This window comes from Tachyglossus aculeatus, chromosome 6 (genome assembly GCF_015852505.1).
Source record: "Tachyglossus aculeatus isolate mTacAcu1 chromosome 6, mTacAcu1.pri, whole genome shotgun sequence".
In the NCBI taxonomy this organism is placed as follows: Eukaryota; Metazoa; Chordata; class Mammalia; order Monotremata; family Tachyglossidae; genus Tachyglossus; species Tachyglossus aculeatus.
In genome coordinates, this window is record NC_052071.1 from 10,982,449 (window position 1) to 11,007,978 (window position 25,530).

At 47.5% G+C, this 25,530-nt stretch overlaps 1 protein-coding gene across 1 annotated transcript; it reads left to right on the top strand.

Annotated features, from left to right (window-relative positions):
* Positions 1-9,205: 9,205 nt before the first annotated feature.
* On the top strand, positions 9,206-20,876 carry LOC119929517 (olfactory receptor 14A16-like). Its single transcript, XM_038747692.1, has 4 exons — positions 9,206-10,117; positions 20,280-20,301; positions 20,348-20,443; positions 20,827-20,876. The coding sequence occupies exons 1-4, from the start codon at positions 9,206-9,208 to the stop codon at positions 20,874-20,876; spliced, it is 1,080 nt and encodes a 359-aa protein (XP_038603620.1).
* Positions 20,877-25,530: the final 4,654 nt, after the last annotated feature.

The following is a 25,530-nucleotide window of genomic DNA, read 5'->3' on the forward strand; positions in this document are numbered from 1 at the left end:
GTGGATATGAAGGGAGAGGGAATTCCAAGCGGGGGAAAGATGGTGAGGTAGGGGTCTGAGTGGGGGTAGTTGGAGATGAGGCACATTGAGGTGGTAAGCTTGGGAGGAATGGAGAATGCAGATAGGAATTCAGTAGGTGCAAATAATGCATATCAATCAATCGATCATATTTTTTGAGTGCTTAGTATTTGCAGACCTTGGTACTAAGCACTTGGGAGAGTATGATATAATAATGTAACAGGATTGGTAGACATTCCCTGCCCATGATGAGCTTACAGTCTAGAGGGGAATGTCTAAGATGGATTGCTGCAGATTTTACATGGTCCCAAGCCTGGCATGGGATGAAGCTCCAAACCGCAGAGCTTAACCAGAACGCTATTATTAATCACAGAAAGGGAATGCTGATGAGTCTGTTGATGTTGTCATAGGAAGGAGAGCCAGAGTGGGAACCACGTGAGACTGGGCAGTCATTTAGGTTGTGGGAGCCGGGAACACAGAAAGCCCACGATCCCAGCCTTCTGGGATTCCCAGACGGTCAGCTGTCTCAGCGGAGCTCCGGGCCCGTCCTCCCACAGGTAATCCCCCAGGAAATAACCCAGCCATCGTCTGAGAGGACAGCACAGCTATTCGGAGGGTGGAGAGCCGGAAGAAGGATCCTGACAGCCGCCTTCCCTCACCCAGACCTTTCTGTCACCTCTGCCAGCATCCAGAACCAACGAGATGGAGTGAGACCCTCTCTCAGGTGAGGTCAGTGCTCCCCAGCTCAAGACAGGCCTGGTGACTCAGGAGAGGAGCAGGGGAAAGATAAGGGAAATTTTAATAGGAAACTGGGATGACCAGGGTCAGAGTCACAATTTCTATAAATTAGAAGCAGTGTCGCTTAGAGGAAAGAGCATGGGCCTCGGAGTCAAGAGGACCCGGGTTCTAATCCTTGTTCTGCCGCTTATATGGTGTGTGACTCTGGGCACGTCACTTCACTTCTTTGTGTCCCAGTTACCTCATCCGTAAAATGGGGGTTAAGACTGTGAGCCCGGTGTGGGACAGGGACTGTGCCCAACCTGATTTGCTTGTGTCTCCCTCAGTGCTTAGTACAGTGCCCAGCACATAGTAAGCAGTTAACAAAAACCTTAAAAAATCCGAAAAGTAAGAGCTTGTTGATACATTCAATTTTGCCATAATCCTTGTTTGTTGCTGGAACATGTCTTGGCTAGGAAGCTATCTGAGAACTTGCAAACTTCCATTCTACACTACAAGCCTGTTTGGACACAGTGTGCTGTGTTGTAGGAAAAAACGGATTGTGGGTGTAGTGTCTGACAAAATTAATTGTTAAACACCAGCCTTCCTTAAACACATAGTTTTGTGTTTACACAACCCCTGCGTTCTAGATTTTTATAGCCCAAATCAACATATTGAGCACTTACTGTTTACAGAACACTGGACACAATCTCTACTGATGTTTCAGAATAAAATAGACATTATCAACGTGGAAAGTTTTCTGTTTTGTCCTGAATTAAGATAGGAGGCAGGACGAGATGACAAGGTGAGGCTCCCCTTCTAGACGGCAAGTTGGTAGTGGGCAGGGAATGTGTCTACCACCTCTGTTGTAGTGGGCTCTCCCAAGTGCTTAGTACACACAGTCAGCGCTCAATAAATACCATTGAATGATTAATGGATTGATTGAGGTTCATTCCCGGACAAGGGCATTATCTTGCCATGTGAGTTTCTCCCGGAAAGTTTTTAATCCCTATCTGAAATCAGGTCCTATCATGATGCCCAAGGACATCTTGCAGGACATGCCCAATGTCTCCATGGAGAGGGAATTCCTCCTGCCGGGATTCTTGGAGTTTCAGAAGCTGCTGCTGGTCCAGACCACACTGTTCCTCCTGGTCTACTTGGCGGCCCTGGCAGGGAATCTTCTCATCGTCGCCGTCACCGCCCTCGACAGACGCCTCCACATCCCCATGTACTTCTTCCTCAGGCATCTGTCAGTGGCCGATCTCTACTACATCTCCGTCACCATCCCCAAATCCATCCACAACTCCCTGACCGACCTTAGCTCCACCTCCTTCCTGGGCTGTGCAGCCCAGGGCTTCTCGGTGGTTCTCTTTGCAGGTGCAGAATATTTTGTCCTCATGGTGATGTCGTACGACCGCTACACCGCTATCTGCCTCCCCCTGTGCTATGAGGTCTCCATGAACAGAGTGGCCTGTGGGAAGATGGCAGCCGCCTCGTGATTCAGTGGGAACGTGCTTGGAGTCTTGTTTTCAGCTTTGACCTTCTCCCTGTCCTTCTGCAGGTCCAACGTCGTCCAGCTGTTTTACTGTGAGGTCCCCTCCCTGCTGAAGATCACCTGCTCCGAGGACCATGTGGCCATCGATGTGAGCGTCACTGCTGTGTTAGCGTTCGGTGTCGTCTGCTTCGGTCTCATCATCGTTTTGTACGCGCAGATCTTCCGGGCCGTGCTGAGGATGCCGGCTGCCAAGGGCCGGGCCAAAGCCTACTCCACCTGCCTGCCCAACCCTGTCATCATCAGGCTCTCTGTCATAACTTGTTTCTGTGCTTGCTGTGCTTCTGTGCCACCTTCAGATTCTCCCTCAGTACTGGTTCTGCAGGTGTCCGTGTTCTACACTGTGGTGCCCCCCGCCCTGAAACACCTCATTTATAGCTCGAGGAACGGGGACTTGAAGGCCTCCCTAGGGAGGGGGCTAAGCAGGGAATAGCTACTATACTGCGGACGTGAAGTCACCATTCTTTGCCTGCTGGAGTTAACATGGCCACAGTGAATGACCCCAGGATCTTTCAGAGATCAGATCTTTGCATCTAAGTGTGTGTTTCACCCACAGATCACATTAGAGGAAGGGAAAACCATCTATAACACTTATTTAGAACAAGTTCCTCCGTTTCCACAGACAGATTGGGTCAGGATAGATTCTTTCATTCGTTCATTCAATCGTATTTATTGAGCATTTACTGTGTGCAGAGCACTGTACTAAGTGCTTGGAAAGTACAATTTGGCAACAGAGACAGTCCCTACCAAATAATGGGCTCACAGTCTAAAAGGGGGAGACAGACAACAAAACAAAATAAGTAGACAGGTATCAATACAATTCTTCTGCCTCCTGAGCTGAAGGCCACTCTTCGAAGGAAGGCACAAGTCTTAATGGAAGGTGACACTCAAAGTCGTAACTTTGTCGGTAGGAATTGATTTCCCCTGAGAAATAATGCCATCGGTGGGGGATTATCTCCTGAATTGATTCATCTCCCTGGTGTGGAACCCGACTTAAAACTTCTAAACTTTACACTGCCCAATTACCAAGTTGCAGAATGTACCTTGCTCTTATTTTTGCATTTCTTAAGAGAAAGGTCTTGCATATCTAAACAATAATGATGATGATAATAATAATAATAATAATGGCATTTGATGAGTGCTTACTATGTGCCAAGCACTGTTCTAAGCACTGCGGTAGGTACAAGGTAATCAGGTTGTCCCACGTGGGGCTCACAGTCTTAATCCCCATTTTACAGATGAGGTAACTGAGGTATAGAGATGTTAAGTGACTTACCCAAAGTCACACAGCTGATAAGTGGTGGATCCAGGATGTGTGTGTGTGTGTGTGTGTGTGTGTGTGTGTGTGTGCGCGTGTGTATGCCTGTGTGCACAGTATGGCTCAAACACAAGTAATTTTCCCCAGAGTGATTAATTCATTTTCGTTTTATTTTTGTTTTTTTACTGGTGCTCAGAATGATCAATCAATGAAGCCATGCTTTTTTGTCTTGTTTTCTTTCTAACTGTTATTTGTTAAGCACTTACTATGCATCAGGCACTGCACTAAGCACTTGGTTTGATACAAATTAATCAGGTTGGACACAGTTCCTGTCCCTCTTGGGGTTCACGGTCTTACTCCCCATTTTACATATGAGGTAACTGAGGCCCAGAGAAGTGAAGTGACTTGTCCAAGATCACACAGCAGACAAGTGGCAGAGCTGGGATTAGAACTCATGACCTTCTGACTCCCAGGCCCGTACTCTATCCAGTAAGCCATCCAGGCACCACACCTTCTGAAACAGAGTTCCACCAGCATCACTAATTGTTCAGGACTAACTCTCAAACTACAAGAAAGGATCAGCGAAGCAGCATGGCCTAGTGGAAAGAGCACGCTCCCAGAAGTCAGAGGACCTGGATTCTAATCCTTGCTCTTTCAATTCCCTGCTCTATGACCTTGGGCAAGTCACTTCACTTCTCCATTCCAGTTTCCTCATGTGTAAAATGGGGATTCAATACCTGCCCCCGCCACCCCCCCACTTAGACTGAGAACCCAGCGTGGAACCTGATTGTTTTGTACCTACACCTGTGCTTAGAACAGTGCTTGGCACGTAGTAAGTGCTTAACGAATTCCATGAACAATGAAGTTTTGAATGGTAGTCAGTCTCCGAGCATCAAAGTTATACTCACTTGAACACTACTATGTGGGGTGATGTACAGAGTTCTGCGTGCAGTAAACATTAAATAAATACTATTGATCGATTGAGTGAGTGAGTGATTGATGAAAGCCGAATGAGCAACAGCAGATTACCCAAACAGCTACTGAATGGAAAACAGAAACTGAGAAACTGAAAACAAGGAGGCAGATGGTAGAATAATGTCTGAGACTATATTTCATTCTGCAGACAAGTTTCAAGGACCAAGAACAACTTGATCAGAGGGTTCTCATGTCTCCAGGGCTCCGAGGTCCCTTGGTAGTGCCGCCATCTGGTCCCCCAGGCATTCCCCTCAGAGTGGTGGTTGCTTTATCTTTGGGGACAAGGTCCATCTGGAGAAGTATCTCAGTGTCGGCAAGAGAGCAGAGAGTGGCTGAGGGCTCATGGATGTCCCTCCTTGGCTGACCGAACCCAGGAGTCCGAGGAGAGACAAAGTTCCAGCCCAGTCAGACCGAGGTTGGTGACACCCAGCCCCACACTGTTCCGGTGAGTGTGCCCTAGGGTGGGGATGGAGAGGTGGGGAGAGACCAGCAGCCCGTAGTGTGTCTGTGGAGAATCTCACATTCGGCCCACAGGTTGAAGTTCATACCAGGGCTGCATTGCAAGTGGGTTTGAAAGAGCAGAAACCAGGTTTCAACAGGGACGAGACAGTGGCATTAATTAATTAATTCACTCAATTGTATTTGTTGAGCGTTTACTGTATGCAGAGCACTGTATTAAGCGCATGGAAAGTACAATTCAGCAACAGATAAAGATAGTCCTTACCCAACAACGGGCTCACAGTCTAGAAGGGGGTGACAGATGACAAAACAAAACAAGTAGACAGGTGTGAATATCATCAGAATAAACAGAATTATAGATATATACACATCATTAATAAAATAGAGTAATAAATATGTACAAATATATACAACTGCTGTGGGGAGGGGAAAGGGGTAGGACAGAGGAGGGGAGTGGGGTTGATGGGGAGGGGAAGAGGAGCAGAGGAAAATGGGGGACTCAGTCTGGGAAGGTCTCCTGGAGGAGGTGAGCTCTTAGTAGGGCTTTGAAGGGAGGAAGAGAGCTAGTTTGGCGGATGTGTGGAGGGAGGGCATTCCAGGCCATGGCAAGGACATGGGCCGGGGATCGATGGCAGGACAGGCGAGAATGAGGTACGGTGAGGAGATTAGCGGCAGAGAAGCAGAGGGTGCGGCCTGGGTTGTAGAAGGGGAGAAGGGAGGTGAGGTAGGAGGGGGCGAGGTGATGAAGAGTCTTGAAGCCGAAAGTGAGGAGGTTTGGCTTGATTTTTAGGTTGACAGACAGCCACTGGAGATTTTTGAGGAGGGAAGTAACATGTCCAGAGCGTTTTTGCACAAAGATGATCCGGGCAGCTGAGTGATGTATAGACTGAAGTGAGGAGAGACAGGAGGATGGGATATCAGAGAGGAGGTTGATGCAGTAATCCTGTGGGGATAGGATGAGAGGATTGAACCAGCAAGGTAGTGATTTGGATGGGGAGGAAAGGGCAGATCTTGGAGATGTTGTGAAGGTGAGACTGGCGGGTTTTGGTTATGGATTGGATGTGTGGGGTGAACGAGAGAGCGAAGTCGAGGAGGACACCCGGGTTGCGGGCTTGTGAGACGGGAAGGATGGTAGTGCCATCTACAGTGATGGAGGGAGGAGGACAGGGTTTGGGAGGGAAGATAAGGAGTTCACTCTTGGACATACTGAGTTTTAGATGGCGGGCAGACATCCGGATGGAAAGGTCCTGAAGGCAGGAGGAGATACGAGCCTGGAGGGAGGGAGAGAGAGCAGGGGAAGAGATGTAGATTTGGGTGTCATCAGCGTAGAGATGATAGTTGAAGCCGTGGGAGCAAATGAGTTCACCAAGGTAGTGAGTTTGGATAGAGAAGAAAAGGGGACCAAGAACTGACCCCTGAGGAACCCTTAGAGTAAGGGGATGGGAGGGGGAGGAGGAGCTCGTGAAAGGAGACTGAGAATGAACGGCCTGAGAGATAAGAGGGGAATCAGGAGAGGACAGAGTCTGTGAAGCCCAGGTGGCATAGCGTCTTGAGGAGAAGGGGATGGTCCACAGTGTCGAAGGCAGCTGAGAGGTCGAGGAGGATTAGGATAGAGTAGGAGCCATTGGATTTGGCAGGAAGGTCATTGGTGACCTTTGAGAGGGCAGTTTCAGTGGAGTGTAGGGGAGGAAGCCAGATTGGAGGTGATCAAGGAGAGAGTTGGTGTTGAGGAATTCGAGTCAGCACTTGTAGACGACTTGTTCTAGGAGTTTGGAAAGAAATGGTAGGAGGGAGATAGGTCGATAACTAGAGGGGAGGTGGGGTCAAGAGAGGGTTTTTTAGGATGGGGGAGACGTGGACATGTTTGAAGGCAGAGGGGAAGGAACCAGTGGAGAGTGAGCGGTTGAAGATGGAAGTTAAGGAGGGAAGGAGGCAAGGGGCGAGATATTTCATAAGATGAGAAGTAATTCATTCATTCAATCGCATTTATTGAGAGCTTAATGTGTGCTGTATGCTTACTGTATGCTTGGGAAGTACAAGGTGGCAGCATATAGAGATGGTCCCTACCCAAGAGTGGGCTCATAGTCTAGAAGAAGGAATGGGCTCTGAAGCACAGGTGGATGGAGTAGCACTTGAGAAGAGGGAGGAGATCTCATCTGAAGATACTTATCTGAAGATATGTTTCCAACTTGTACTTCCCAAACGCTTAGTACAGTGCTCTGCACACAGTAAGTGCTCAATAAATACGATTGAATGAATGAATAAATGAAGGATGGGATAGTATCAGAGAGGGTTGAGAGCTGGGGGGATGGAGAAGGGGGATGGGTGACTTTGGGTAGCTCAAACCTGATGGAGTTACTTTTACTAATGAATTAGGAGGCCAGATCGTTGAGGGTGAGGGATGGAGGAGGGGGAGGAACAGGGGGCCTGAGAAGAGAGTTAAATGTATGCAACAGCTGATGGGGATGATAGGCATGGTGTCAATAAGGGAAGAAAAATAGTTTTGCCTGGCAGAGGAGAGGGCAGAGGTAAGGCAGGAAAGGATAAACTTGAAGTGAACAAGGTTGGCTTGATGTTTAGACTTTCGCCAGCAGCGTTCAGCAGCTCAAGCATAAGAGCTTAAGAGGTGGTCAGTGGGAGTGATCCAAGGCTGTGGAGTAGTGGTACAAGAGCGGCAAAGGCAAAGAGGAGCGAGAGAGTTGAGTGGAGAGGGTGGAGGTGAGAGCAGTAATCATTCATTCATCGTCCCTCCATCATCCTTCCATCGTCCCTTGACCAATGCCCCATCATCCTTCTATCCCCCTAGACTGCCAGCTCATTATGGGCAGGGAATATGTCTACCAACTCTGTTGCATTGTCCTTTCCTTAATGCTTTAGTACAGTGCTCTGCACACAGTAAGCACTCAGTAAATACCATCAATTAATCATTTCTCCCAGCCCTCTGCCAAGCCTGAGGAGACGTATGTAATTGGGGTCCAGCTCCAGATCCTTCCCTGTTTAGCCAGACTTCACTCTGCAGTTAATTTTCCTCGAATAGAGACAGCTGCAATTAGATTCCCTGGGCCCATAGCTCTGTGTTGTGTGTGTTTGCACATATATGCTCGTGCTCAGGACAGATTGGGAGAATCAGGGAGCAAATCCCATACTTTAGGGAAGGCAGACATCTGGGTAAGGAACAGTGGGGAAGGTTCTCCATCTCTCCCTAGGGAACAGGTTTCGGGGTCAGGGAAGAGCAGAATGAGTGACTGGATACGTTTATGGTTGTATGCATCCACGAACCAACTTTTATTGTACTCTCCCAAGTGATTAGCGCAGTGCTCTGCACCCAGTAAGCTCTCAATAAATGCAATTGACTCTGTGCGATTGTCCATCTGTGAGGGAGCCCTGATATGTGAGTGAACGGGAATACACGTGAGGGCATTAGCTGTTTGGATACAAGTATGTTTAGGTGTAATTTTGTGTGTGAGAATGAATTTGTGGACTTCAGGGCGCCTTCTTGGGTTGGTATATCCTTGTTTTCTATGTCCATATGGGGCTCGATAAACACCGTTATTACTATTACCAGTCAGTCAATCAGCTTAGTACAGTGTTCTGCACACATTAAACGCCCAGTAAATACAATTGAATGAATGAATATTTATCGAGCTCAGAGCAGAGCTCTGTGTGTAGGGCACTGTACTATTGCTTGGGAGAGTACAATATAACAGACACACTCCCTACCCACAACGAGCTTACAGTCTCTATACATATCCGTAATTTATTTTATATTAACATGTTTATCCCCCTTAAGACTGTAAGGCTGTTGTGGAGAGGGAACATGTCTACCAACTCTGTTATATTGTACTCTCCTAAGTATTAAGTACAGTGCTCTGCACACAGTAAAAGCTCAAAATTACTATTTCTTAATTGCTTGATTGATTGATACCGCAACTTCTACTGGGGCTTCTGCTGCTATTACTGCTACTATTACAGTGACTGCTTTCCCATCTTATAACTTTGTCATCTTGATGTCCCCACTTGGAGAATTATGATGTCAATCCTCCTTTGGAATTGCCTCCTAGATATGTGGAAGTCTTTTACCAAGTTTCTAGGTCACTTTGTAATTGATAACTCTCTTCCAATGTACCATAGGTTGCTTCTCCCACAGACTCACCGGCAAAACTCTTTTTAATTTCTTCACCTCATCAAGATCTTTGTCCAGTGCAGGGAGTCAACATCACCTAACAATGACCAACATCTCCACGGTGAGGGAATTCCTTCTGCTGGGATTCTCGGAGTTCTGGGAACTGCAGCTGGTCCATGCTGCACTGTTCCTCCTGGTCTACCTGGCGGCCCTGATGGGGAATCTCCTCATCGTCGTCGTCACCACCCTCGACCGGCGACTCCACACCCCAATGTACTTCTTCCTCAGGAACCTGTCCTTCCTTGACCTCTGCTACATTTCTGTCACCGTCCCCAAATCCATCCACAACTCCCTGACCGGCCGTAGATCCATCTCCCTCTTGGGCTGTGCCGCCCAGTTATTCTTTGTGATCTGGTTTGCCGGAACAGAGCTGTTGATCCTCATGGCCATGTCCTATGACCGTTACGCCGCCATCTGCCGTCCCCTGAGCTATGAGGTCGTCATGGCTCGAGGGGCCTGCGGGAAGATGGCCGCTACCTCGTGGCTCAGTGGGGGCCTGATTGGAGCCTTGTTTTCAGCTTTGACCTTCTCCCTGTCCTTCTGTGGGTCCAAAATTGTCCAGCAGTTTTTCTGTGACGTCCCCTCCCTGCTGATGATCACCTGCTCCGAGGACCATGTCGCCGTCAACGTGAGCATCACCTCCGGGGTAGCATTCGCTGTCGTCTGCTTCATTCTCATCATTGTCTCTTATGTGCGCATCTTCCGGGCTGTGCTGAGTATGCCGGCTACCGAGAGCCGGGCCAAAGCCTTTTCCACCTGCCTGCCCCACCTCGCCGTTTTCAATGTCTTCTTTTCCACGGCCATCTTCTCCTACCTAAAGCCCATGTCAGACTCCCCCTCGACTCTGGACCTGCTGGTGTCCGTGTTCTACACCGTGGTACCCCCCACCTTGAACCCCCTCATCTACAGCCTGAGGAACCGGGACATGAAGGCTGCCCTGGGGAAAGTTCTAAATGTGAGATTCCTCCTCCCTCCTCTAAGGCACAAAATATCTGTTTCCTTTTGCTGACTATTCTATTTCTCATCTGGGTTCTGACCATGGGGGTATCCATATAAAGAGCTGTCCAAAGAGAAAAGTCCAACTTCTGAATATTTGTCAATGTCTGGGACAGAGTTTGATAAGACGTTCGTGAATGAAATACCAGTGTGGGCAGGGATTGTCTCTCTTTATTCCAAGCGCTTAGTACAATGCTCTGCACACTGTAAGCACTCAATAAATATGATTGAATGAATGAATAAGTGAGTGACAGGTGATTCTTTGGACAGCATCATGGCTTAGTGGAATAAGCATGTAGCTGGAAGTCATGAGATATGAAAGGTCTGCCCCCTTCTGCCACTGGCCTGTTGTATGACCTTGGTCCAGCCATGTAACCTCTTTGAGTCTCTCTGTAAAATCGGGATTCAATATGTACTCTGTCTTTCTTTTACAGTCTGAGCCCCTGTGGATCAGGAAATGTGTCCGATCTGATTAGTTTGTAGAAACTAAGTTGGAGTAGAAACTCCAACACTTGACAGTCTTTTGCAAGCAAATTCTTAATACATTCAATAATGATAATGTTGATACTACTACTGATAATAACAATACTTTTATGAATTTTACGATCACTCTTGGTGGTTATGAAAATCAGAAATTCGAAGGGTGATGAGGGAGAAGGGATGCGATCATGGAAACTGTCCCCCACATTTGACTGCCTGTTTACTTGGTTGGATGCCTGTCTCACCCCTTCTAGACTGTGAGCCCATTCTGCGCAGGGATTATCTCTATTTGTTGCTGAATTGCACTTTACAAGTGCTAAGCACATTGCTCTGCACACAGTAAGTGCTCAGTAAATACTATGGAATGAATGAATGAATGAATTTGACTGCTCAAATCCTTACCTCGAATTCATTCGTTCATCCATCCATCCGTCCAACCGTCCATCCGTACATCTGTCTATCTGTTCACCCATCTGTCTGTCTATCCATCCATCCATCCATCCAACCATCCATCCATCCCCCTATTCATCCACCCATAATAATAATAATAATAATAATGGCATTTGTTAAGCTCTTACTATTTGCCAGGCAATGTACTAAGCGCTGGGGTGGATACAAGCTAATCTGGTTTTACACAGTCTCTATCCCACATGGTGCTCACAGTCTCAATTCCCATTTTACAGATGAGATACCCGAGGCACAAAGAAATGAACTGCCTTGCCTAGGGTCACACAGCAGACAATCCACCCATCCATCCATCCATCTATCCATCCATTTACCCATCCACCTTTCCACCATCTATCCATCCATCAACCCAACCATGCATCCATCTATCAATCCATCTATCCATCAATCAATGATATTTTTTGAATGCATCCTGGGTGTGAAGTACTGTAGTGAACGCTTCAGAGAGATCAAAATAAATTACACACCTTCCCTGCTTTCCAAGAGCTTAAAATCTAACAGGGGAGATAGACACATAATTACTTAATGAGAGGATGAAGAAGAGAATGGAAAGAATGGTAAATAGATGGCTGTGTGTTCAGAGCACATTTCATAAAAGCCACTATGTACCAAACTATAATGGTGGGTGTGAGTGCAAAAATGGAGAAGTGGTCTAAGGTGCTGATTGGTAATTGGGAGAAGATGACTTAGGGAGAAGAAAAATTAATTGTGTGAGGCATCGTGGAAGTGGTGGGATGATGCAGGGGCTTTGAAGATGGGGAAAGCTGTGCTCTGATGGATTGGAAGGGGGAGGAGGAAATGTGGGCTGACAGATTATTTCTCCATTTTCATCACTAAGATATTTTGAAAGGGGACAGGGCCAATCAGACGAGAGAATGCACTGACCTCCTCACCCCAGTTTGGTACAATGACTCAGCTCTGAGATAGAAGAGAACGAACGAATAGGCTACAACCTAATCCTTATGAAACCAGGAATTTTCCTTTCGTGTCCACCCAGCCAATATCAGTGATTCCGTCCCATCACACCGTTCTCAGAACCCCTCAGACCCTTCCAAACTGATAATAATAACAATAATAATAACTGCAATTGTTAATCACTTACTATATGTCAAGCACTGTTCCAAGCACTGGGTTAGATACAACTTAAGCAGGTTGTCCCGCTTGGGGTTCACAGTCTTAATCCCTGTCTTCCAGATGAGGTACCTGAGGCCCGGAGAAGCTAAGTCGCGTACCCAATGTCACACAGAAGACAAGTGGTGGAGTCGGGATTAGAACCCACGTCTTCTGATTCCCAAGCCCGAGCTCTTACCACTAAACCATGCTGCTTCTCATGCTGCTTCTCTGGGTTAATCCCCAGTACAACCCAGGGGAGTGTTTTAGGATGTATACAGCGTCATTTCTACTTCTCTCTAGATTTGCAATCAGAAGATGTCAGAAAATACAACAGATTAAATGACCGATTGATTGTTTGAGGTCAAGAACAAGACAAAACTCAAAGAAGCAGCGTGGCCTAGTCGATAGAGCATAGACCTGGTAGTCAGAGTGACCTGGGTTCTAATCTCGGCTCTGCTACCTTTCTGCTACGTGACCTAGGGCAAATCTCTTCACTTCTCTGTGCTTCAGTTCTGTAAATTGGGGATTGAGACTGTAAACCCTATGTGGGACAGGGACTATGTCCAACCTCATTAAGTTTTATTGAATCCCAGGACTTAGTACAATGCCTGGCACATCAACAGGTACCACTGGTAGCACTTAACAGGTACCACTGAAGAAAGAAAAAGAACGTGAAGCGCCCACCCGTTGACACAGATGGTCACTAACAGTGAGAACTGTTAAGACGCTATTGCCATGGGAACCCTGCAGACAAATGCCATCACCGGATCCTCATCTCTGTGGGGACGCAAAGACTGTGGGGACGGGTTTCTGTGATCTGGCCCTCTGGGGACCCCCCTCAGGGCAGCGGTGGTTTTATTTAAGGGGATGGGGGCTCTGTCTGAAAAGCATGTCTCAGTGTCCGCGGGGGAGCAGAGAGGGGCTGACAGCTCCTCGCTGTCCCTCCATGGACGCTGCATCCAGGAGTCCGAGGAGAGAGGGGGAACCAGCCCAGCCCAGAGCATGTCAGGGCTCCCCCATTCCCATGCTGGCCTGGTGAGTTACCGTGAGTGGGAAGAAACAAGGAGGAACCGTCAGGCTAATCGATGGTAGTGTGAGGGTCGCTCTGGGAGACATTCATACCCGAGGTCGAGGATGAAGATGGAACCAGGACTGCATACACAAGCAGAGAGAAAACATTTGTCCCTACGGTAGCTCCCTGGCCCCTTCACTTCACCGCCCAAGCACTGGCTACTGTGGCTGCCGGGCTACGACACTGTGGCATGGTGTCAAACTCGTCCCGTGGCGACTTCAATGATCAGCTCAACTCTCCATGCAGGGACATGAGGATGTGACTGAAACTGCACCAGCCAGGTGCTTCATCACCAATTCCTCCTCACAGGACTTCCCCTACCAAATCTTGGGAGGATGCAAGAGAGAAGCAGTGTGGCCTACTGGATAGAGCATGGGCTGGGAGTCAGAGGGCTTGGGTTCTAATAATAATAATAATAATAGCATTTATTGAGCGGTTACTATGTGCAAAGCACTGTACTAAGCGCTGGGGAGGTTACAAGGTGATCAGATTGTCCCACAGGGGGCTCACAGTCTTAATCCCCATTTTACAGTTGAGGTAACTAAGGCACAGAGGAGTTAAGTGACTTGCCCACAGTCACACAGCTGACAATTGGCAGAGCTAGGATTTGAACCCATGAGCTCTGACTCCAAATCCCATGCTCTTTTCACTGAGCCGCGCTGCTTCCCTAATAATGTCTCCCCCCTTTTCTGTTTTTTTCAATGGCATTGGCTATGTGCTTTCTATGTGTCAAACATTGTTCTAAGCACTGGGCAAGTTAATCAGGTTGGACATAATCCCTGTACATCATGGGGCTCACAGTCTGAGCAGGAGGGAGAACAGGAGAACTGAGGCACAGAAAATATAAATGACTTGCCCGGCCACACAGCAAGCAATTGGCAGAGCTGAAAATAGAACCCAGGTCCATGCTCTTTCCACTGGGCCAGGCCGCTTATCTTTTGGGTGATTTGGGGCAAGTTACTTCACTTCTCTGTGCCTCAGTTCCCTCATCTGTATGATGGGGACTGAGACTGTGAGCCCTCAGTGGAACGGGGACTGCGATCCAGCCAATTTTCTCGTATTCACCCCAAAGCTTAGTACAGTGCCTGACACATAATGAGAGCTTAAGAAATACCATAAAAAGAGAGGTAAAAGGCACATTCCCTGCCCTCAAAGACTTCCCAATCTAATAGGCTAGATGGGCAAAATGTCATTTACAACTGTGAGGAGAAAAGAATGGAACAATGAATCTGTGGATGAGAAGCAGCGTGACTTAGTGGAAAGACCATCGGCGTGGGAGTTAAAGGTTGTGGGTTCTAATCCTGGCTCCACCACCTGTCAGCTGTGTAACTTTGTGCAAGTCACTTAACTTTTCTTGGACTCGGTTACCTTATCTGTAAAATGGGGATAAGACTGTGAGCCCCAGGTGGGATAACCTGATTACTTTCTAGCTCCCCCAGTGCTTAGAACAGTGTTTGGGACGTAGTAAGTGCTTAACAAATACTATTATTACTATCATTAGTACTTGATAATCATATTTTTGAGTGCTTAATGTGTGCAGAGCACTATTCTGAGTGCTGAGGAGAGTACCCTATAAAAGGGCAGCGTGACTCAGTGGAAAGAGCACGGGGTTTGGAATCAGAGATCATGGGTTCAAATTCTGACTCCACCAACTGTCAGCTGTGTGACTTTGGGCAAATCACTTAACTTCTCTGTGCCTCAGTTCCCTCATCTGTAAAATAGGTATTGAAACTGGGAGCTCCCCGTGGGACAACCTGATCACCTTGTAACCTCCCCAGCACTTAGAACAGTGCTTGTTAGTAAACCCTTAACAAATGCCATCAAAAAAAGAGTTGGTAGACACGTTCCCTGCCCACAAGGAGCTAACCGTCTAGGGGGGAAGCAGACACTAATTAGTCAACCAATCGGAGACATTTATTGAATGTCTACTCTGTGCAGAGCACTGTACTAAATGCCTGGAGGAATACAATATACATGACTTGGTAGACATGTTTCCTCAAGAGTCTAGAGTAGTGAACCTTACCTTCAGCAGCAATATCGTAAAGGTCTATGGGTGCATTGAGTCTGGAGTTGGTAACTGACAGATGGTGGGAAGAACTGAATGAGCTAAATACTCCTTGAGAAGGTAGAATTCCGGAGGGTTTCCGGGGGTACGATATCTTCGAGATGGGGAGTTGAATTTCCAGGCCAAAGGAAGGGTGGGAGGAGGAGGAAGCATGAAAGTGAGTCACATTAAGCCGGTTCCTTTTGGAGGGTTGGTTGAAGAAAGCAGATAATGAGGAGGAGCGTTAGAACTCCTAGACTAGACTGTGTCTAGACTAGATTAGACTAGACTTCTAGACTGTGAGCCCGTGCTGGGTAGGTATCATCTCTGTATGTTGTCGATTTGTAATGCCCAAGCTCTTAGTATAGTGCTCAGTACACAGTAAGTCCTCAATAAATACGATTGAATGAATGAATGAGCAGGTGGATAGCACTGAAGCCAGTGAAATAAAGCCAACTACTATCCATTATTCCTCTAGACTGTAAGCTCGCTGTGGGTAAGGACTGTAACTGTTTATTATTCTATTGTAGTCTCCCCAGAATTTACTATAGAGCTCTGCACACAGTAAGTGCTTAATAAATAAAACTGAATGAACTCATTTTCCACTTCACAGGAGCTACTGCAATCAGGTTCCCTGTGCTAGAAGCTGTGTGTGTTTTGTTTGTGTATGTGTGTGCACGCAAAATATTGGGTAGTGGGAAGCAGCGAATAAGTTCATTCATTCATTTATTCAATCATATTTATTGAGCACTTACTGTGTGCAGAGCACTGTACTAAGGGCTTGGGAAGTACAAGTCGGCAATATATAGAGACGGTCCCTACCCAACAAAGGGCTCACAGTCTAGAGGGGGAGACAGACGACAAAACAAAACATGTAGACAGGTGTCAAAACCCTCAGAATAAATAGAATTATAGCTATATGCACAACTTTAGTAAAATAAATAGAGTAGTAAATATGTACAAGTCAAATAAATAGAGTAATAAATATGTACAAATGTATACAAGCGCTGTGGGGGAAGGAGGTAAGGCAGAGGGAGGGGGCGATTGGGAGGAGGAGAGGAAAAGGGGGGCTGAGTATTGGAAGGCCTCCTGGAAGAGGTGAGCTCTGAGTAGGGCTTTGAAGGGAGGAAGAGAGCTAGTTTGGTGGATGTGTGGAAGGAGGGCATCCTAGGCCAGAGTTAGGTCGTGGGCCAGGGGTCGACGGTGGGACATGTGAGAACGAGGCACAGTGAGGAGGTCAGCGGCGGTGGAGTGGAGGGTGCAGGCTGGACTGTAGAAGGAGAGAAGGGAAGTGAGGTAGGAGGGGGCGAGGTGATGGAGAGCCTCGAAGCCGAGAGTGAGGAGCATTTGCTTGATTCGTAAGTTGACAGGCAACCTCTGGAGATTTTTGAGGAGGGGAGTAACATGCCCAGAGCGTTTCTGTACAAAGATAATCCGGGCAGCAGAGTGAAGTCCCTTCTAGACTGTAAGCCCATGGTTGGGTAGGGACCGTCTCTATATGTTTCCAACTTGTACTTCCCAAGCGCTTAGTAGAGTGATCTGCACAAAGTAAGTGCTCAATAAATAAAATTGAATGAATGAATGAAATATAGACTGAAGCGGGGAGAGACAGGAGGATGGAAGATCGGAGAGGAGGCTGATTCAGTAATCCAGTAGGGATAGGATGAGAGATTGAACCAACAAGGTAGCGGTTTGGATGGAGAGGAAAGGGTGGATCTTGGCGACGTTGTAGAGGCGAGACCGGCAGGTTTTGATGACGGATTGGATGTGTAGGGTGAATGAGAGAGCGGAGTCAAGGATGACATCAATATTGTGGGCTTGTGAGACGGGAAGGGTGGTAGTGCCGTCTACAGTGACGGAAAAGTCAGGGAGAGGACAGGGTTTGGGAGGGAAGATAAGAAGCTCAGTCTTGGACATATTGAGTTTCAGATTCATTCATTCAATCGTATTTATTGAGCGCTTACTGTGTGCAGAGCACTGTACTAAGCGCTTGGGAAGTACAAGTTGGCAACATATAGAGACGGTCCCTACCCAACAGTGGGCTCACAGTCTAGAAGACTGTCAGATGGGGGGTAGACATCCAGATGGCGATGTCCTGAAGGCAGGAGGAGATATTAATCTGGAGGGAGGGAGAGAGAGCAGGGGCAGAGAGAAGCAGCATGGCTCAATGGAAAGTGCCTGGGCTTTGGAGTCAGAGGTCATGGGTTCAAATCCCAGCTCTGCAACTTGTCAGCTATGTGACTTTGGGCAAGTCATTCAACTTCCCGGAGCCTCAGTTCCCTCATCTGTAAAATGGGGATGAAGATTGTGAGCCCCACATGAGACAACCTGATCACCTTGTATCCTCCCCAGCGCTTAGAACAGTGCTTTGCACATAGTAAGCGCTTAATAAATGCCATAAAAAGATGTAGATGTGGGTGTTATCAGCGTAGAGATGATAATTGAAGCCGTGGGAGTGAATGAGTTCACCAAGGGAGTGAGTATAGATAGAGAACAGAAGGGAGCCAAGAACTGACCCCTGAGGAACCCCTACAGTAAGGGGGTGGGAGATGGAGAAGGAACCCGTGAAGGAGACTGGGAATGAATGGCTGGAGAGATAAGAGAAGAAGTAGGAGAGGACAGAGTCTGTGAAGCCAAGTTTGGAAGGTGGTGGTCCACAGTGTTTAAAGCAGCTGAGAGGTCGAGGAGGATTAGGATAGAGTAGGGGCCATTGGATTTGGCAAGAAGGTGATCATTGGTGACCTTTGATAGGGTAGTTTCGCTGGAGTGTAGGGGATACAAGCCAGATTGGAGGGGGTCTAGAAGAGAGTTGGAGTTGAGGAATTCGAGGCAGCGAGTGTAGATGACGTCCTAGGAGTTTGGAAAGGAAGGGTAGGAGGGAGATAGGGCGATAACTAGAAGTGGCAGTGGGTCAAGAGAGGTTTTTTTGATGGGGGAGACGTGGGCATGTTTAAAAGCAGAGGGGAATGAACCAGTGGAGAGTGAGCAGTTGAAGATAGAAGTTAAGAAGGGGAAGAGAGAAGGGGCAAGAGTTCATTAGATGAGACTAATCTAGACTGTGAGCCCACTGTTGGGTAGGGACCGTCTCTATATGTTGCCAACTTGTACTTCCCAAGCGCTTAGTACAGTGCTCTGCACACAGTAAGCGCTCAATAAATACGATTGAATGAATGAGAGGAAATGGGGTCTGAAGCACAGGTGAATGGAGTAGCACCTGAGAGGAGGGAGGAGATCTCATCTGAAGATACTGCTGGGAAGGATGGGGGAGTGGCAGAGAAGTTTGAGAGTGGTTGGGATGGAGAAGGAGGAGGGGTGACTTTGGGGAGAACAGACATGATGGTGTTAGTTTTACTAATGAAGTAGAAGGCCAGATCGTTGGGGGTGAGGGATGGAGGAGGGGGAGGAAAAAGGGGGCCTGAGGAGGGAGTTAAATGTATGGAACAGCTGACGGGGTGATGGGCATGCATTTCAATAAGGGATGAAAAATAGTTTTCCCTGGCAGTGGGGTGGATAGAGATATGGCAGGAAAGGATAAATCTAAAGTGAACAAGACTGGCTTGGTGTTTTGACTTTCACTAGCAGTGTTCTTAAACTCGGGCATAAGAGCGAAGGAGGCGGACAATGGCAGTGATCCAAGGCTGTGGGTTAGTGGTACGAGAGCGGCGAAGGGAAAGGGGAGCGTGCGAGTTGAGTTGAGTAGAGAGAGTAGAGTTGAGAGCAGTAATCTGGTCATGAAGAGTAGGTAGGAAGGATGGGGAGGCGAGGTGGAGTGTGATGCGCTGAGAAAGATGGATGTGGTCGAGAGAGCAGAGGTCTCTGTGGAGTAGTAATAAAGATTTACAGTGGGGAGGAGTGTGAGTGAGGAGGCAGGTGAGAAGGTTATGATCAGAGAGGGGGATTTCAGAGTTGGTGAGGATGGAGATAGTGCAGCTGTAGGAGATGATGAGGTGGGTGTGATCAGGTTGGTGAGTGGGCGAAGTGGGGTGGAGCAGGAGGTTGGCATCGTCACGGAGAGATAGAAGGCAGGCAGCAGAGGAGTCACCGGGGACATCCATGTGGATGTTGAAATCTCCGAGGATCAGAGTGGGCATGGAAAAGGAGAGAAGGAAGGTGAGAAAAGGGTCAAAACCATTAAAAAAAGTTGGAGGTGGGGCTGGGGGGTGGCAGGTGACAGCTACAAGAATGTGGAGGCGGTGGTAGAGATGAATAATATAGGCTTCAAAGGAGGGGAAAGACAGAGAATGGCGGGGGGGAATAGTGTGAAAGCCACATTGTGGTTTGAGAAAGAAGCCGACACCTCCTCCTTTTTCGGTGCGTCTGGGCAAGTGGGAGAAGAAGAAGGTTCGGGCAGTGGGGAGGGTTGAAGACGAAGATAGAAAAAGATCCCCTTCAGATTGAAAACTCGATGTGGGCAGGGAATTTGTCTACCAACTCTGTTGGGGTGGCAGAGAGTAGACAATCGTAGGAATTCCCTTTATATCGACCAAAATAATGTGAAAATCTGGATCTTTCCTTATCCTTGCTGAAAAAGAAACTCCAAGATCATTTTTAATTCAATAACTCTCTCCTTTCCATAGAGAATTACTAGCAAATGTCCTGTCAGTTTCTTCACTCATCCCATCAATGGACTCTGACTTTGGCTCTTCCCTCATCCACTGCTGAAAGTCAGTGCTGCCTCCCAAAAATACCCAACGTCTCCACGGTGACGGGATTCCTCCTGCTGGATTTCTCGGAGGTCCGGGAGCTGCAGCTGTTCCATGCCGCGCTGTTCCTCCTGGTCTATCTGGCAGCCCTGACAGGGAATCTCCTCATCGTTGCCGTCTGCGCCCTCGACCGGCGCCTCCGCACCCCCATGTATTTCTTCCTCAGGCATCTGTCAGCGGCCGATCTCTACTACATCTCTGTCACCGTCCCCCAATCCATCCACAACTCCCTGACCGACTGTAGAGAAATCTCCTGTGGAGCACAGGTCTGTTGTGCTCGTTGTTGTGACCACTGCATAATGGTCGTTGCAGGTGCAGAATGTTTTGTCCTCACGGGGATGTCCTGTGACTGCTATGCCACCATCTACCTCCCCCTATGCTACGAGGTCGACATGAACAAAGTGGCCTGTGGGAAGATGGCGACTGCTTCGTGGCTCAGTGGGGGCCTGCTTGGAGTCTTGTTTTCAGCTTCGACCTTCTCCCTGTCCTTCTAAGGGTCCAACATCGTCCAGCAGTTTTTCTGTGATGTCCCCTCCCTGCTGAGGATCACTTTCTCAGAGGACCACGTCGCCATCGATGTGAGCATCATTGCCTGGTTAGCACTAGGCCTCTTCTGCTTCATTGTCTCATCATCTCGTACGTGAGCATTTTCTGGGCCGTGCTGAGAATGCCAACCACCGTGGGCCTGGCCAAAGCCTTCTCCACCTGCCTGCTTCACCTGGGCATCATCACTCTCCTTGTCATGACTCGTTTCTGTGCATACTTGAAGCCACCCTCAGATTTCCCCTCAGTACTGGATCTGGTGGAGTCCGTGTTCTACGCCGTGGTGCCCCTGCTCTGAACCCCCTCACCTACAGCCTGAGCAACCAGGACGTGATGCTTTTCGTCCAATGTCCGAACACAGTAAGCATTCAGTAAATACCAACAATTAATCATTTCTTCCAGCCCTCTGCCAATCTCGAGGCAACGTACGTAATTGGGATCCTATGCCAGATCCTTCCCTGTTTAGCCAGACTTCACTCTGCCGTTCATTTTCCTCATATAGAGACCGCTACATTCATTCATTCAATCATATTTATTGAGACCTTACTGTGTGCAGAGCACTATACTAAACGCTTTGGAAGTACAAGTTGGCAACATATATTGCAATTGCAAATGTAATAGCTGCAATTGCATTCCCTGGACCCGCAGCTTTGTGTGTATGTATATATATATATATATATATATATATATACACGTGTGTGCGCATGCTCAGTGCAGGTTGGGAGATTCAGGGATCAAATCCCAGACTTTAGGGAAAGTGGACATCTGGGTAGGGAACAGTGGGCAATGTTCTTCATCTCTTACTAGGGCACAGGTTTTGGGGTCAGGAAAAAGCATAATGAGTGACTAGATACGTTTATGAGTGTATGCATCTGCCAACCTGTTTTTATTGTACTCTCCCAAGTGATTAGCACAGTGCTCTGCACACAGTAAGCACTCGATGAATAGGATTGACTCTGCACAACTGTGAGAGAACCCCGGTATGTGAGTGAGCGGGAATATCTGTGAGACCATTATGTGTTTGGATACATGTATGTTTAGCTGTAATTTTGTGTGTGAAAATGAATTTGCGGACTTCAGGGTGCCTTTTTGGGTTGGTATATCCTTGCTTTTTATGTCCATCTGGGGCTCCATAAACACCGTTATTACTATTACCAGTCAATCAGCTTAGTACAGTGTTCTGCACACATTAAGCGCTCAGTAAATACAATTGAATGAATGAATATTTATTGAGCTCAGAGCAGAGCTCTGTGTGTAGAGCATTGTACTAATGCTTGGAAGAGTACAATATAGCAGTATAATAGACGCACTCCCTACTCACAACGGGCTTACAGTCTCTGTACATATACGTAATTTATTTTATATTAACATCTTTATCCCCCTTTAGATTGTAAGGTTGCTGAGGGGAGGTAACATGTCTACTAACTCTGTTATGTTGTACTCTCCCAAACATTTAGTACAGTGCTCTGCACACAGTAAATGCTCAAAAATACTATTTCTTAATTGCTTGATTGATTGATACTACAACTTCTACTAAGGCTTCTGCTGCTATTACTGCTACTATTACAGTGACTGCTTTCCCAACCTCTATCTTTGTCATCTTGACATATCCACTTGGAGAATTATGGTGTCAATCCTCCTTTGGAATTCCCTCCTAGTTACATGGAAGTCTTTTACAAAGTTTCTAGGTCATTTTGTTATTGATAACTCTCTTCCAATATAATAATAATAATAATAATGGCATTTGTTGAGCGCTTTCTATGTGCCAAGCACTGTTCTAAGCGCTGGGGTAGATATAAGCTAATCAGGCTGTCCCAGGTGGGGCTCACAGTCTTAATCCCCATTTTACAGATGAGGTAACTGAGGCACAAAGAAGTGAAGTGACTTGACCAAAGTCACACAGCAGATAAGTGGCGGAGCCGGGATTAGAACCCATGACCTCTGACTCCCAAGCCCGTGCTCTTTCCATTGAGCCACGCTGCTACATATGTTGCTCCTCCCACAGACTCAACGGCAAAACTCCTGTTGATTTCTTCATCTCATCAAGATCTTTGTCCTGTGCAGGGAGTCATCATCATCTACCAATGATCAACATCTCCACGGTGAGGGAATTCCTTCTCCTGAAATTCTCGGAGGTCCGGGAGCTGCAGCTGGTCCAGGCCACACTGTTCCTCCTGGTCTACCTGGTGGCCTTGATGGGGAAATCACCTCACCATTACCATCACTGTCCACGACTGGCCTCTCCACACACCCCTCCACACACTTCTTTCTCAGGAACCTGTACTTCATCGACCTCTCCCTTATATCTGTCATCGCCCCCAAGTCCATCCACAACTCTCTGACCAAAACGAGATCCAACTCCCTAGTGGGATGTGCCATCCAGGTCTTCTCCGTGGTCTGGTTGCTAGATCAGAGCTGTAGGTCCTCACGGGCATGTCCTACATCTGCTACACCGCCATCTGCCTCCCCCTGAGCTACGAGGTCTTCATGGCTCTAGTGGCCTGTGGGAAGATGGCCACCATCCCCTGGCTCAGCGGGGGCCTGCTTGCAGCAATGTGTTCAACTGGGACGTTCTCCCTGTCATTCGGCGGGTTCAACACCATCCCATGGTTCTTCTGTGACCTCCCCCCTCTGCTGAAGATCACCTGCCCTCAGAAGCACAATGCCATCGACGCGACTGTGATTTGGGGGGGCAGCCTTAGGCATAGCCTGCTTCATTTCCGTCACCATCTCGTACATGCATATCTTCCGGACTGTGCTGAGGATGCCGGCCGCCAAGGGCCGGCCAAAGCCAGAGCTCCACCTGGCTGCCCCACGTCATCGTCGTCACTGTTTTCCTCTTTGCGAGTGCATTTGTCTACATCAAGCCGCCCTCAGACTCCTCCTTGATCGTGGAGCTGCTGATGTCCGTGTTCCACATGGTGGTGTCCCCCTCCCTGAACCCCCTCATCTACAGCCTGAGGAACTGGGACGTGAAGGCCGCCATGGGCAGGATCCTATAAGGGTCACTCACCCAGCCTCCATTCTGGGACAAAATGCCTCCTTCCTTGTGCAAATAATCTCACACCACCACCTAACCAAGTAATTGCCCTTGGGCCAAGCCAGATACTTAGCTGTCCTACAGGGTTCACAGAAAACGCTGGACTTTGATGAATTGTCGAAGTTTGGGAGGGAGGCAGCTGAGACTGAAGTATGACTGACAATCCAGTTTTAGGAAGGCATCATAGCCTAAAGGAAGTGGAGTCCCTATAGATTGTAGAATATAGAATTCCCTATAGATAGAGAAGCAGCGTGGCTCAGTGGAAAGAACACGGGCTTTGGAGTCAGAGGTCATGGGTTCGAATCCCGACTCCACCACGTCTGCTGTGTGACCTTGGGCAAGTTACTTCACTTCTTTGAGCCTCAGTTACCTCATCTGTAAAATGGGGATGAAGACTGTGAGCCCCACGTGGGACAACCTGATCACTTTGTATCCCCCCCAAGCGCTTAGAACAGTGCTTTGCACATAGTAAGCACTTAACAAATGCCAACATTATTATTATTATTATTATTATTGTAAGCTCGCTGTGGGCAGGGAATGTGTTTAACAACTCTGTTAAGCTGAACTCTTCCAAGTGCTTAGTACAGTAAATCCACTCTGCCACTTGTTTTCTGTGTGACCTTGAGTGAAACACTTACCTTCTCCGTGGCTCAGTTACCTCATCTGTAAAATGGGGATTAAGGCTGTGAACTCCACATGCGACGACCCGATTACCTAGTATCTACTGCGGGGCTTAGAACAGTGCTTGGCACATAACAAGTGCTTAACAAATACCATAATATTTTTTTAAAAAAATTTTCATGGCCTAAAGGAATGGGAATCACTCCAGACTTCAAGCTCATTGTGGGCAGGGAACGTGTCTACTAGATCTGTTATATTGAACTTTTCCAAGTGCTTAGTATACTGCTGGGTCAGAGTAAGTTCTTAATAAATATGATTGATTGATTGATTGATTAAGACTTGAGTTCTGATGTCAGCTGTGCTACTGGCTTGCTTTGTGACCTAGAGGCAGTGACTTAACATCCCCAGGATCCCTCTTCCTTTTACACCATGAGCCCATGTGGGACAGGAATTGTATCTGAACTGATTTTTTTGTTTCTGCTCCAGCAAGTGGAACAATTTAGGCACACAACCTCTTAATAAATACAATAATGACATCATTGTTAGTAATGAATATGAAAATATAATGATATGCTCCTTAGCATGACTATAGGAGTTGGTATGGAAGTTGGAAAATTGGAAGAGGTATGGAAGAAGGGAAGAAAGGATGACTGCAGCTCCATCTGTCTTGACAACTCCATTCTCTCTGATCAAACCATCTTTCCTTCCTTCCATCCAACCACCCTTCCAACCATTCATCCACCCATTCATCCATCCAGAGCACGGGCTTGAGAGTCAGAGGTCGTGGGTTCTAATACCAGTTCTGCTATTTGTCTGAAATGTGACCTTGGGAAAATCACTTCACTTCTCTGTTCCGCAGTTACCTCATCTGTAAAATGGGGATGGAGACTGTGAGCCGCATGTGAGACCGGGACTATGTCCAACCTGATTACCTTGTACCTACTCCAGCACTTAGAACAGTGCTTGGCACGGAGTAACCCCTTAACAAAGACCATAATTATTACTATTATTATTATCAATGATATTTATTGACCACATCCTGGGTGCAAAGCACTGCAGTAAGCTCTCAGGAGAGTTGAAAATAGATATAATTGTATTGTTCCTGCTCTCCAGGAGATTATGCTCTAATGGGGGAGAGAGACGAGAAGGGAAAGACGAGAAAGTGGGCGAATGCTTTATTCAAGAGTACAGTTTATTTAGTCAGTATGAACAGACCTTCAACAGATTTGCAAGCAGGACAAGTCAGAAGAAGCAGCATTGCCTAGTTTGTAGAGTGCGGGCCTGGAATTCA